We start from the raw sequence: 14,361 nt of genomic DNA, 5'->3' as shown, positions 1-14,361 counted from the left end.
ATAAATTGGGGGAATCCTTGATGGAGAAGGATTTAGGAGTGCTTGTAGACAGCAGGCTTAGCAATAGTGCCCAAAGTCATGCAGTAGTTGCAAAGGCAAACAAGATCTTATCTTGCATTAAACGGGCAATGGATGGAAGGGAAGTAAACATAATTATGCCCCTTTACAAAGAACTAGTAAGACCACTCCTTGAATATGGAGTACAATTTGGGGCAGCACTCCTTAGAAAAGACATTATGGAACTAGAGAGTGCAGAGAAGGGCCACCACATTAATAAATGGGATGGGCAATCTAACTTATGAGGAGAGGGTTGCTAAATTAGATTTATTTACATTAGAAAAGTGGCGTCTAAGAGGGGATATGATAACTATATACAAATATATCCGGGGACAGTACAAGGAGCTTTAAAAAAAAAAAAAAATATTCATCCCAAGGGCAGTACAAAGGACACAGGGTCATCCCTTAAGGTTGGAGGAAAGGAGATTTCACCAGCAACAAAGGAAAGTGTTATTTACAGTAAGGGCAGTTAAAATGTGAATTCCTCACCCATGGAGACTGTGATGGCAGATACAATAGATTTGGTAAAAAAAAAAAGTTGGTTCTTTTTCGAAAGCAAAGGTATACAGGGATATACCTAATAAGTAAACATGATAAGTATGTTGATCCAGGGAGTAATCTGATTGCCAATTATTGGAGTCAGGAAGGAATTTATTTTTCCCCTTATGAGATATCATTAGATGATATGCCACTGGGTTTTTTTGTTTGCCTTCCTCTGGATCAATATACTGTAAGTACGGATATACGATAAAGTATCTGTCGTCTAAATTTAGCATCGGTTGAACTTGATGGACGCATGTCTTTTTTCAACCTCATCTTCTATGTAACTATGTAATAAGATTAGACAAAGCCAAAGTGATGGACATTAGGGATAGTGACAGCAAGACACGCCTCCTGTTCAGACAGTCAGTGTGTCCTATGTTCCTTCATACACCGGAATTTACAAAGCTCCGATACTACATATTGCAGTGAGACCTGCGTTTACAGCCATTGACAAATGTCCGTTAACGCAGGATTGTGGAGCAATACCTGGTATCGGAGCTTAGTGAATGTACCCCATAATCTTACATTCCTGTCTCATTTGTCCTTACCTTCTAATTACGAGAAGAAACAGGGCAGATGCAGGAGACTTAACAGGAGATACCTGAACTTCCACAAGTCCTAGAGACCCGGTACTTCTCTATGTACGTGATAGACAGTACCTGTGCTACTTCTCCTCGTATAAGGAGAAGCCGCTACCGCCCTCAGCATTAGGTAGAGCTGGTACCAATTCTTTCCCTTATAGACATTAGAGCTAGCTGGTAACTGCACTGTATCTACCCAACATCAACCTTACCTATAAACTGTTGATGATGCTGACTCTGCGCTGCTACAGATTGCTCCGCAGTGGCTAGCTGACTGCTGTTACTGGAGTTATCTCCCACGCCATCCATTTTCTGCGTAGGTCTGTACCTAGCAAGAAATAGGGAGAGGGGAGAGGGGAAAAAAAAGGAGGGGAAAAAAGGGGGGGGGGGGGTGTCGAGGGGGGAGGGGGAAAAAGCAAGCTTAGTTTTAAAATAATAGTGCCTAGTTCTAGCAGCCACACTAGGCGCAGGAAAGATGTAGGTTAGTGTGGGCTGTGCTACCCTTTAATGAACCAACATTAGCTCTCTGAAAATGTGGAGTACCCGAACAATTAAGAACTCACAAGCTTTGTTTATATAGGTTGTTATATGGAGCAACAGGATGAGTTAGGGAAACTAAACAGATGCACACTCGTTGAGGTGATAAAACTCTGTTTACGGGATCTTACTTAACCCCTTCAGCACCAGAAGGGCTGGCAATCAGCTCCTTGGGCCCCTTCCTCCCCCCCCCCCCCCCCGCCTGTCGCCCCAGGGAACGTGCAGTCAGGGATTCTCTGTGCCTCTGAATTCTACAGCAGATGTTATATATTAATTATTAATAGGGACAGGTGACTGATGGGCTGAGTGCAGGCTGCGTCTACCTTTGCTTCTGGTGTATAGGCTGTTGCCTCATTGCCATGTACTGCATATCCTCCTGCAGACGGTTCAGGGGGGAGTCTGGCTTCAGGCGGATACCGTAGTAATGGTACTTGGAGTTACCTCTGTAAAAAGAGCAGGTGTCACAGAAGTGTCAGCTACCAACATGAAAAAGTACAATATGAAGGCTTCAGGCATCAGCAGGTGTGCAATATAAAAGGCAGGCTACAACCTAAAATCTTTAACCCTTTCGTGGCTAGGGAGGCCTGAAACACGACGCAAAGCAATGTTGCGAGGGGGTTAAGAGCACTAAAAAAATGTTGCCACTAAAAGATAAATATTAAAGTCTTTGTTCTAATATGGATTACATTTTTTGTTGACAGTTATTTTATTCCTGATTACTCAGATTTGATTAAAAAAAATAAAATAAAAAAAGTTATAGTGCCCAGTTCTAATAGTCAGAGGCCAAGGAAAGATGTAGGTTCAGTGTAGGCTGGATCACCCTTTGATGGACTAACATTATATCTCCATAGATGTATAATAGACAAGCATTCACAATTCTTTATATAGAGCAGGGGGGTTCCACATTCCAGCCCTTAAGAACCCACAACAGGTCCGGTATTAAGGATATCCACTCTTCAGCACAAGTGGCTCAATCAGTGGTCGTCATCTTGACTTAACCCCCTGTGCCGAAGCCAGTATATCCTTAAGACCTGATGCTGGTTCTTGAGGACTGGACTTGGGAACCACAAATCTACAACAGGATGAGTTAGGGAAGGTAAACAGATGTTATGAGGGAATTAAACTCTGCTTTCAGTATCTCACTTAACTCCCTCCAGCACCAGAGGAGTGGTCTTGTTACTGTAGGATTTGCCCTCTATGATCATTGCTTTGCGCTCACTGCTTGCTGACCTTGTGCCGAGGCGCCGTGTTCGCAGGCCCATAAATACAGAGCGAATCAGTTTCCCGAAGGAAGCAGCGTTAACCGGGTCCAGTTTGTGCTCCTGACAGTGCCGCAGGTAGTGGTTGTAAAGGGAGCTGCGGGGGAGGCTCACACCTTCTGCGGTCTCGTAATTATCCAGCAGCCACTGGAGCTGGGAAGGGAGCAGATAGCAGGGTTAAAATGGTTAAGCCCTTTGCACCATTAAAACTAAAATAATGTATCAGGAAGGATTGGAGAATCTCAACGTGTACACTTTGGGAGAATGGGGAGGGAGCAGGGGGGAGGACACACGAAAGAGAAAGTTAGTAGCGAGGTAAGGATATGAGAGAGAGAGCGCGAAGAGGGCACGAGGAGAGCGTAAGGCATGAGCATGCGATTCATGGAAATACCTCCCAGAAGAGGTGGTAGAGGCTAGTATAGAAAAGTAATGTAAAAATGATTGGGACCCAAGGGCATCCTATATATGAGAAAAGCCAGAGATTAACCGGGGAATGGGACTTCACAGCAGCGGAGGAGAACGGACATACCGAGTATGGACTAAAGGAAATAGCACATCCTTTAATATTGTCAGACAACACAATCTCTACATAAAGAGGAATTCTTAAACATTTCACTGAAAGGTGTCAATGCATAGTCACGCACGTTTAAAATGGCCATAATGCTTCTACTACACTTTAATTGCCAGGCTACATAAAGTACTGACAGTGCCACATAGAACATGTGGGTAAAGCAAGAACATGTGGGTAAAGCAAGAACATGCAGACATGTGCCCCATCCTTAAAACACACTCTGCCAAGTGTTAGTATGCACGTTTAAAGCTTCACTGATAACAAATGCTGGAGTTAGAGGTTAACAACTTACATGGCTGTTGAGCAAGCTGCTTTTGTGTGATGTGATGCCTTCATTTTTTTGGAGGTTTTCAATCGCCATTTCAAGCTACAGAGAGAGCATGCAAAAAACAGAGGAGACATCAGACAACTGGCCGCAGTTACGTGGATGCATCAACTCATAAGGGGTATGCGGAGGAAGAAAGAATTGTGAGAGTGCGCTTTGAGGGGGGTGGGGGGGTGGTGAAGATTCTCTGTGCTACATGCTCTGGTATACTGGAATTGAGAGGCGAGTGTTATCACATTTAAAGCAGAAATGCCTGGGAACACCAGATATATACTTTTCACAGCTCTAACTTCTTAAAGAGCACATTAACTTCAGAACCTCTCAAATCTCCAAGTACCGAATTATTTTCATCAGCCATTCTCACTCCTGGTCAGTGGACATTGCCAGCTATGTGCACAAAAGCGGCCTTGATGGTCACTGACCTCAGAGGCCAGCCATGCCACACAAACTGCCAGACTGAGGCATGCAAACAGGCCTGGCAGTGCAGATCAGTGGTTAGATGTTAATGCAGGACATTAGTATGCGGCACTTTTATACATCTGCCAGAGTGTCAACATACATACAAATAAGATTCTGCTAGAGAAATAGCGCCGTTTTAATCTACAATGGAATAGTGTCTCATACAGTCCATTGACTCATACAAACATATACACACACTCTTTAGTGGACTGTAACACACACACACACCATTGGGAACCATGGTATACCAGCAGACGGGCTGGTAGTTAGAGGCTTGAAGGAACCCCAGCCTGACAGATACACACCGTTGCGGGAGAGGAACGGGATGTGTGAGATAGTGCGTGCCGGGAGTTGTCCAGCCCCCCATGGATCAGGTACGCTCCAGAGCTGGAGATGATTTGGCTTCCGCCTACATCCATGATGCCCACCATGCTATGGGAGGGAATAGATGTGGGGGTAGAGACCACCGTGGTCACCGCGCCACCCTGGGAGTCAAAGTAGGAAGCTCCACTGCTTGGGGCGTAGATCTGGGCCTCAGCGTTGTAGGAATAAGCTGTGCGGCTGTGTGAGGGGAGAGGACAACATCAGAACCGAGCAAACTATATGGTCCATCAAATAAAAATAGTGCTTTATATAGCCCTGAAAGTCTAAACAGCACTGTGCATAGAATTTTGCAGGCCCAATGAGCATCTACCGCAAAGATATTAAAATCTAATATTGGTGCCTAAAGCACAGGAGGTAAAGTGACCTGCCTACGGTCACAAGGAGCGGACAGTTGGATTTGAACCGGGTTCACCTGCTTTAAAAGGCAGTGACATTACCACTGAGCGTACTCTGTAAAAAGCTCTCTGTCTTGAACAGTGGCAAGACTAAAGGAATATGTATAGAGTACAGATTGAACGTGTCCCGCAGATACTCGGACACAGGAACGTCTGGCCTGTCAATACCAGGGCAGACCACATGGATTGCAGTCCTCATATCACAACAGGTTGTTTATTAGGGGATTTGTGGAAGAGTGGAGCGTCTAGATCTTTTGAAGTCTGTGGGGATTTTCAGCCGAAAAACACACAGTCTGTACAGCGACATTGGCGGATACAGAATAAGGCACTTTTTGCAAATTGCATCAATGCTATTAAACTAATAAATCAGGGTCTCTTCGGGAGACAAATAAAATATATGCGTAACTTTGAGCTTCCACAATGATTGGGGATAAATGTGTGGGAGAAAAGGTTCAGTGCACCCATGACACCTTTTGATACAATAACTGGACATCTGATTTTTTTTAGTGGTACTTAATGTATATAAAAAAGGAACCAGGCCCATATTTAAAGAGCTGTGCCAAGTCATAAGACCCCTTCAATATACCCCTTTAAAACATTTAAAACAGAGGGGTTTCCCTCATGCTTCTAAAGGGTAACAGGATTCTCCTTACCCCCCTCCCCCCGCCACCCCCAATGCTTGTAACTATCTCAGGTTGCCTGTTAAGAGTATCACTGAATATTCCATGAATATAATATAGTTGAGGGGGCAGGGGGGAATACTTACATGGCTCCATTGGCGTATACGGTATCTCCTTCTACGTACTGCACTTGGGCTGGGTACACGTGCTGAACTGTCTGCACCTGCAACAACATGACCTCTCAATCTTTGGATACCCATTACAATCCATTGTAGAAGAAACACCATACCCACGTAGGGAAACAGCCCCCATGCTTATTGTAATAGGTTAGAGTATGTGATCTCTAGCAATCGCCTTGCACATACAACTACACTGATGTCCTTAAACCAGCGTTGCGTGTTCCAATACAAATGGAGTTATTGGCAGTTAATGTTCCGAGAGATCCGCTTCACTTTATAATCAGCACAAAATTAAACGCCTAACCATTAGCAGGGCTCTGCATGCACTCCAAGCTGATTCAATCATGATACACAGTGCTACGGGTAATGGGTTGGAGCTTCCGTCCCGTTTTGCCCAAATTAAAGATGGCAGCCATTGCAAAGCTAAATTGCAGGCCCCTCTGGCACTTAACAGGTTAAGACTAGAGCCCATACAAATTAAAAAAAGGGTATACGGGGATCTGCTAAATTAACAAATATATAGAAAGAGCATTGATCCAGGAATCCAATTAGTGTTACTTGAGTTGGGAAGGCTTTGTATCCCCTTCGAATTAGCAGATTTTCACTGGGTTCTTTTTAATGGATCAAAATACATTTTCATTTGGGATGAGTATCTTCCCTTCCCCATTACCTAAACTACAATGATGAATGTAATCTGTCCACTATGTAATTAGAATATTTATGGAGCAGTGTGGAATTGAACACAGTATGTAACGGCTAAGGTCTCCTTTATCATTTTACTCCATCTGCATTAGAACAAGAGTAGCTTTATGAAAATTCTTTCAGCTCTTGACCACACTGTCTTGGAATCATTATAATCTAGGTGTTCTACTAGCCTTGGTTTTTAATTAACACAACTAGGTGGTCCTCGCTCTGTGCCATACATACGCAGTCTCCGAGCAGGTCATGCATTAAGTGTAAAGTTAGACAGATTGAGGTTAAGCATTAACACTGAAGCAGCATCCCAGGATCCCCATTCATGAATGAGTTGTACTCCACCTTGTGACTGTAGAAAGATTGGAAGCACGTCATGATTTCAACATGCGTGTCAGCCTCTCATATTACCACAATGTACTAATGGCAGTGACATATTAATGGAGTCACAACTATGTAACTCAGGGGAGTGAAATCTTTTTCCCCTGCCAGCTGTCCCCCTCTCCTCGCGCCCCCCCCTGCTTACCTTGACTGACGGCATGACGTCACGTTGCCATGGCAACGCGTCACCAGGAGCCGTCTGAATCAAGGTAAGGAAAAGGTTACAGAGGCCTTGCAGCTCCCCCGGCATTAATTTCAATGCCTTTAGGAAACGCACAGGGCCTCTAAACCCTGCGCCCCACAAAGAAAATAACGCGTTCCCCCTGGGGGGCGCACCCCTCACTTTGCGCACCGCTGATGTAACCGATGCCTTTTTACCAAAATCTGACACCTTTATGCTTTTTTTAATTATATTTTAACGTCAGCTTGAACACACCAGAGCTGGGACTTGAGGGGATTGACGTAATCTGTTGCTACCTTGTGTGATGTCAAGAGTTTGCACATCTATATTAGCTCCCTGATAAAGACAGGGTGGGCCAATGTTGAAACAAAAACGGTTTGACACTGGCTATGTGGGATTCCACCTTTAAGATTCATATTGATAAGGACATCAGAATGGGTTCCGATATATTAGAGATGATGATTATAAAACCTTGTGCCTCTATCTTCTATCCTACAATCACATAGGTCCAAGGGTTTAAAACTCTAGCTCCCATGCCTACTTTGTTTGTACCCCAACACAGACTGGTAATGTTACCTTATTTGCAGGGCCTGTGCAGCACGTGTCCACATGCTTGCTAAGCAGTCTTTTGTCATAAGACACCTTGCGATGCTGGAAGACACCTGGCAGCACATTGACCTGGATAAGCTGTAATATGTCTTCCAAACACTGGAGGGTTCATTATGACAAATAGGACATTAAATAGCCTTATATATCTCTTTATCCCCTCTTCATTGTGGCCATGGATATATGCCCATTATTTCCAAAGTAGTGCTATCCCATAAGGCACTTTAAGGTCCCGGGAGACACTTCATTTGAACAGACTATAAAAGGAGTCTTATGGAATAATACTGTTTTAATAAACATGGGCCACAATATCAATCATGTAATAACTAGAATGAGCGGCTCAGCAAGTAAAGATCCTGACTCTGAACAACGTCAACAAGTTTGAATGAGGTGAACCTGGTTCAATTCCCGGTGTCAGCACCATGTGACCTTGGGCAAATAACCATCTCAATGTGCCTCAAGCTTGTAAGCTCATCTAGCCAGGAACTGTATCTGTATAATTTCGATATGCTGCGTACCATGTACGATACTGTAATTGTGAAGCGCTTAGAGTCCCATTGGGAGAAAAGCCCCATATGAAAAAGTTATTATTAACTAGAAGTCCTATAGCCCTGGTATTTCGTACCAGAACTTTTGTTCGGAAACCCAATATGAAAAAAAAAGGAACAAAATATTTTAAAGAGGCTCTAGATTTTCATTTTTAAAGAATAAACCCAGTGTAAAACCAATTTTATTTTAAACAAAATATGATGTGTCTTAGAATTAGAAAGACCCAGTTTTTAACCCCTTGCTGCCAGCAAAAGGGTTAATTGTAGAGATTCAAAGCCCAAGATGTTGCATAGAACAGCTATTCTTTTATGTTTCTTTATTGTTCTTCATAGGATTTATTTTTTATTTTTTATTCTTAATTACACCTTTAGGCCAACCCCTCCCCCCCCCCCCCCCCAAAAAAAGAAAGGTCAAACACTAGAACTTTAAATCTTTACGTTGTTAAAAGGTAAAAACTACCTCCCTTCCTCTTAAAGTAGCAACACCCCACCCTACACACCAAAATCAAGTACTGTTTTTCTTTTTTTTAACCTTATTTGATCCAGGATTGTGCCCAGGAGCGGAAACACCATACTCCAAGTTCTTTCCCCCTCAAAATCTCAAAAATACTTAAGTTGCTACTTTGCTAGTACTTGCAAGGAAAAGCAAAGATGGCTGCAGGGTCACCCAAGAGAGCTGAAATATTATGGCTTTCTGTTGGCTGCCAAAGTGAGGCTGACCTCAGTGGCCATATTGTTTCTCCCAGACAAGAAATCTTTATAAGTAAAATTCAAGCTTCAATATCTCAGGAACCAGGGAGTCCCAGTAGCTTGGAGTGGCGAGGTTAAGCTCCCGGGGACCCCATGTTTAAAATAAGTCAAATATAGATATATACACATACAAATCATGTGTGTATAACAAAAATGAGCAGCACCGATTGTGGCTTTAAACAAAAAAAAACAAAGAAAAATGTTAATGTGTTAATGAATGACAGGATTCTTCAAAGCATTTCATAATGCATTTAGAAATAAGGAAGGGTTAATGATATTTAAAGTTCTGTCTTGGACGCAGTGGGAGGAAGGGCAACATTTTACCCAGAGTTGCGTGTCTGACCCCATAAGACCCCAAAGTGGTAAATACAATGCAGAGCAATGTTTTAGTGACTTCCCGAGAGGCAGCGTGGTGTGTGAATTAGTAGCAGCCAGACTTCATGCCCAGACCTTGGAAGGTCTTTACCTGCTGTTGTAACTGGTGAGCTCTGGGCACAGATATATTCTGACCATGTGCTCCTTTTGGAGCAGAGCCAGACGCCTGAGACAAACTCCTCTGTAATGAAAAGGAGAATAAGACCTTGGAGAACACAAAGAGCAGAGACTGCAGTCTGCATGGTGCTGGGCTGTTGGTGTCTTCATCATTGAACGGAGGCTTTGCATTAGCCCCTTTTTTGGTCTACTTTCATGCAATTAAGGCTTCCTATTAATAGTTCAATATGTGGGGCCACCGACCTTATTAGCAGTGTCATTGGCTCTATGTAAATGGCTGGTTGTTTCAAGCACCAGTGAACCAAATAGTGATATTTTTTCCTTCTATCCCCATAGTAGCCAAAAGCTTTTACAATCTTTACCAAATCTCCTGGAAAAAGGCAGTTTGTAAACGCTTGCATAAATAGGTACACTGTTGATTGGCGTAAAGCAGATATGGTGCCTATATTTAAAAAGGGACCTATATCACAACCGGACCCGTAAGCCTGACTTCAATCGTGGGGAAACTACTTGAAGGTTTAATACGGGATAATATTCAGGAATACCTAATGGAAAACAAAATTATTAGTAATAGTCAGCATGGATTTATGAAGGATAGATTGTCAAACTAACCTTATTTGTTTCTTTGAGGAGGTAAGTAGGAATTTAGACCAGGGTAATGTAGTTGATGTGGTCTACTTAGATTTTGATACGGTTCCACACAAGAGGTTGGTGTACAAAATAAAGTAACTCAGTAAAAATATATGCACCTGGATTGAAAACTGGTTGAAGGATGGACAACAGGGGGTTGTCATAAATTGAGCTTTTTCAGGTTGGGCTACGGTCGTGAGTGGAGTACCTCAGGGATCGGTACTGGGACCCCTGCTTTTTAAACTTGTTTATTAATGACCTTGAGGCTGGCATCGAGAGCAAAGTCTCCATCTTTGCTGATACTAAATTGTGTAAGGTAGTAGAATCAGAGCAGGATGTAATTTCTCTCCAGAAGGACTTGGAGAGACTGAAAACATGGGCAGGTAAATGGCAGATGAGGTTTAATAACGATAAATGTAAGGCTATGCATTTGGGAAGCAAGAATAAACAGGCGACTTACAAATTAAATGGGGATAAATTGGAGGAATCCTTGCTGGAGAAGGAGTTAGGAGTGCTTGTAGACAGCAGGCTTGGCAATAGTGCCCGAAGTCATGCAGTAGCTGCAAAGGCAAACAAGATCTTATCTTGCATTAAATGGGCAATGGATGGATGGGAAGTAAACATAATTGTGAGGAGAGGCTAGCTAAAATTAGATTTATTTAAATTAGAAAAGAGGCGTCTAGGAGGGGATATGATAACTATATAGAAATATATCCGGGGACAGTACAAGGAGCTTTCAAAAGAACTATTCATCCCAACGGCAGTACAAAGGACTCAGGGGAATCCCTTAAGGTTGGAAAGGAGATTTCACTAGCAACAAAGGAAAGGGTTCTTTACAGTGAGGGCAGTTAAAATGTGGAATTCATTACCCATGGAGACTGTGATGGCAGATACAATAGATAGCTCCCAAAAAAAAGATTGGACATCTTTTTAGAAAGGAAAGGTATACAGTGATATACCTAATAAGTAAACATGGGAAGGATGTTGATCCAGGGAGTAATCAGATTGCCAATTCTTGGGAGTCAGGAAGGAATTTATTTTTCCCCTTTTCAGATATCATTGGATATAGCGCTGTTTTTTTTTTGTTTGCCTTCCTCTGGATCAATAAGCAAGTATAAATATAGGATAAAATATCTGTGGTCTAAACTTAGCATAGGTTGAACTTGGACATATATCTTTTTTTCAACCTCATCTACTATGTAACTATGATCCAAAAAAAGCAAAAAGCCAGGAGGGGTAGTTTAAATATTTATATTGTGCACAAAAACAAAGTACAAACGTTTCGGTCCCCTTAAAGTGGCTATACCTCCTGTTTTTTTATACTAGGTTTGAAGCAGGGTGTCTCGGGAGCTGAACCGCATTGATTTAACTGTCTATTGAAAAAGGTTCCAGGCCTTTAAAACAGGATTAAGATATTGGCATTGCGTAAAAATGTAGGTATCTCAGGGAGCAGTGTCTCCAGGGCTGAAATCAACACGATTCAGCTCGAGATCTCCGGCTTCCCTCCTATTCTTTTTTTCTCCCCCTTTCTTTTTTTAAAGGCCACGCTCCTTTAAAATATTATATTGTCCCTTAAACTAACCCTTGCACCTTTTTCCTTTAGTTTGGATTTTATTATACACTGGGGCATGCACAGTTAAGGTTGAGGAAACATATTGTCTGCTTTTTCTCTACAATACAATGGACATTACACTTTTCTTTTTTTACACAAACAATTATTGATCCTGTCTTTTGCTACGGTATGTGCAAACTAATCATGCTGCCATCGTTAACCAAAGAGGTGAAAGGGAATGACGATCATTACCAGATAAAATTACAATTGTATGACAATGCCATGTGTGGCTGGATAGGGTATTCTTTGAGAAGGCTGACCCAATTAGAAAGGGCTGCTATTTAAAGGGGCAGCTCAATTGGCATATTTGTTTTAATATTTCTTCACAATACTGCACAATAGGGTGCCTCTTTTCACCTTGTTTTTTCCATGCATGCCAATTTATTCATTCAACAGTTTATTTTGAATATTTTCATAAATGATAGAAGTGAATGGGGAGCGATACATAAAAATAGGGACGAGGAAAGGGAGGGGGGACTGTGACAAGGTACAATTCCTATACATTTCTATTTGATCATAAATTTACAATTCAGATAAAACAAAATGGACATCAAATTCTGACATATTGTGAAGATTCCCAAAGGAGCCAAATCTCACATAATTTATCAAAAGATCCATTTCATAGATTTGTGAGACGTTCCATAAAATTAATTTATTTTCATAAAATCATAGTCGTTGGTGGAGAGGCTCTACCTTTTTCAAAAAGTTAGCTATAGGGCATCTATCTGGTGGCTGATAGTGTGTGAAGTCAATATTTGAAAAGGTTTAGGTGTGTTTTGTGTTTTTTTTTGCTATAAAATAATGCTGGTAATGGAGCTCCTGAAATTGTTTGATGGGTTAGTTCTTCGATCAAATCAAAGATCTGGGACAAGTGCGGAAAATGTGGGACAAAACCACCAGATGAGACATCATACCAACTTCACCGCATCCTCTCCATCATTTATTGGGATATTGTGGATATATTTTATGTAATCTATCTTGCCGTTTTTTTTTTTTTTTTTTTTTTTTTACAGTATTATATTCCTCAATAAGAAATACAGAACTTAAGTTATTATGGCTGCCAGGCTCCTCTCACTTCGTGACATTAGTAGATCTCAAAGTGCTGTATGGAGGAGATTGAGATCCGAGTTTCTTCTGATCGGATTCTTTGTAGTCTGCATGGAAAACAGCTCTGTGGTAGCGACTACATCGTGGGGCCTCAATGAGTTAAAGGGCATCACATGGAGCGCACTTTAAAAAGTAGGTCATATAGGCAGCACATGCTGCTTTAAAAACGGTCATCTTGTTAACACAAAAGTTTCTTCCAGGAATTGAAAGGATTTGATTATATCAGATTGTTAAACAAAATAAAATGTGGCCGTTTTGAATCAAGATTGAAATGTAGAAGATTGCCCTCTTAATCCAATTGTGCCAGAGAGCAGCACCCTCTGTTCCTGACGGATGACATTACCTGCTGGGACGCTGGCACGGGTTGAACCACGGGGGCTTGTGCAGACGCAGATGTCCGCAGAGCGACAGAGGTCGCGGAATCTGAACCGCTGTCTGAATTCTGCATGCTGGCTCCTGTGAGGGGGCAGAGAGAAGGGAACATTGTGGGTTAGACAAAGCCTGGGTTTAACAATACAAGACAGCAGCCAGAACCCCTCCCTGAGCGTTGGTACCCTCTTTTTCTCATCCAATGAAGCTCACTGCAACGTAGAAATATATAAATTATAGTAAGGAATGCGGAAAATGAGTCCTAAATGCAAGCAACACGCAACATTTTAGATGTACACAAAAATAAAATGGCTTGACATATATAAAAAAAACTGGGTTTGAAGCATGGGGTCTCCGGAGCGGATTCGCGTTGATTTCAGCTTTGAGGATCCCGAACTTTGAGACACTTACATCTGATGGGGTTGCCGGTAGCAGTCCCAACTGGCACAGAAAATGTCTAATTAAAAAAGGTCCCACAGGCCAATAGGAAGGTGCGACATCATCGCTTACAGCTTTCCTACTGTCCCGTGGGACCTGGAAACAGAAGTGAAACACCGGCATGACCTTCCCATCTCAGAGAGCAGTTTCAGCTCGGGAGATCCATTGCTTCACAGAGAGGGCAATTTAAACGGCAAAGCACCTTTAAAGCATATTGAAGGTGTAGGTCAGCGGATTCTAACTTTTTGTGGGTCAAGGAACCCTATAATCCTATTGAGAAATGAAGAGGAACCCCAACCCTCTCTGAGATCAGATGCATTGTAATGAATCTGAGCCCTCTCTAATAACATATCTGGGATCAGATGCATTGTAAATTCTTCTGTATTTGGTACCATTTTCAAGTGACCTGAACATTGCAGGGAACATCCTTTAGGGTTCCTCGGGGAATCCAAGGCTTCAGAGGAACCCTGGGATAGACATTTCAAAAAAAGGTAGAAAAATAAAGTGCCATGTTGATGTCACAATGTAACTAAATGATCTAGCAGCAGAGATACTGCTAAGGCCACGATTATAGTCCGCGCTGGTGCGCGTCAACTCATCGCATCACGGGCACCTCTCGTCCGAGCGATGTGTGAATGTGGCTG

The 14,361-nt window shown here is 42.3% G+C and overlaps 1 protein-coding gene across 3 annotated transcripts in view; it reads right to left on the bottom strand.

The window, feature by feature from the left end:
• RFX2 (regulatory factor X2) overlaps positions 1 to 14,361 on the bottom strand; it is a 75,939-nt gene that overhangs the window by 18,668 nt on the left and 42,910 nt on the right. Inside the window, exons 2-9 of one of the 3 annotated variants that reach the window (XM_075611608.1) lie at positions 13,254 to 13,366; positions 9,536 to 9,625; positions 5,878 to 5,954; positions 4,638 to 4,893; positions 3,841 to 3,915; positions 2,949 to 3,130; positions 2,042 to 2,161; positions 1,394 to 1,509 (exon numbers count right to left, since the gene is read on the bottom strand). In XM_075611608.1, coding sequence (XP_075467723.1) covers positions 1,394 to 1,509; positions 2,042 to 2,161; positions 2,949 to 3,130; positions 3,841 to 3,915; positions 4,638 to 4,893; positions 5,878 to 5,954; positions 9,536 to 9,625; positions 13,254 to 13,358 — 1,021 coding nt within the window. In that variant the 5' untranslated portion in view covers positions 13,359 to 13,366. The remainder of the gene's footprint in view (positions 1 to 1,393; positions 1,510 to 2,041; positions 2,162 to 2,948; positions 3,131 to 3,840; positions 3,916 to 4,637; positions 4,894 to 5,877; positions 5,955 to 9,535; positions 9,626 to 13,253; positions 13,367 to 14,361) is intronic. The other 2 variants (XM_075611609.1, XM_075611610.1) reach the window with 2 other exon arrangements.

Source organism: Ascaphus truei, chromosome 8 (assembly GCF_040206685.1).
Source record: "Ascaphus truei isolate aAscTru1 chromosome 8, aAscTru1.hap1, whole genome shotgun sequence".
Classification (NCBI taxonomy): domain Eukaryota; kingdom Metazoa; phylum Chordata; class Amphibia; order Anura; family Ascaphidae; genus Ascaphus; species Ascaphus truei.
This window is presented reverse-complemented; position numbering and strand designations above follow the sequence as displayed.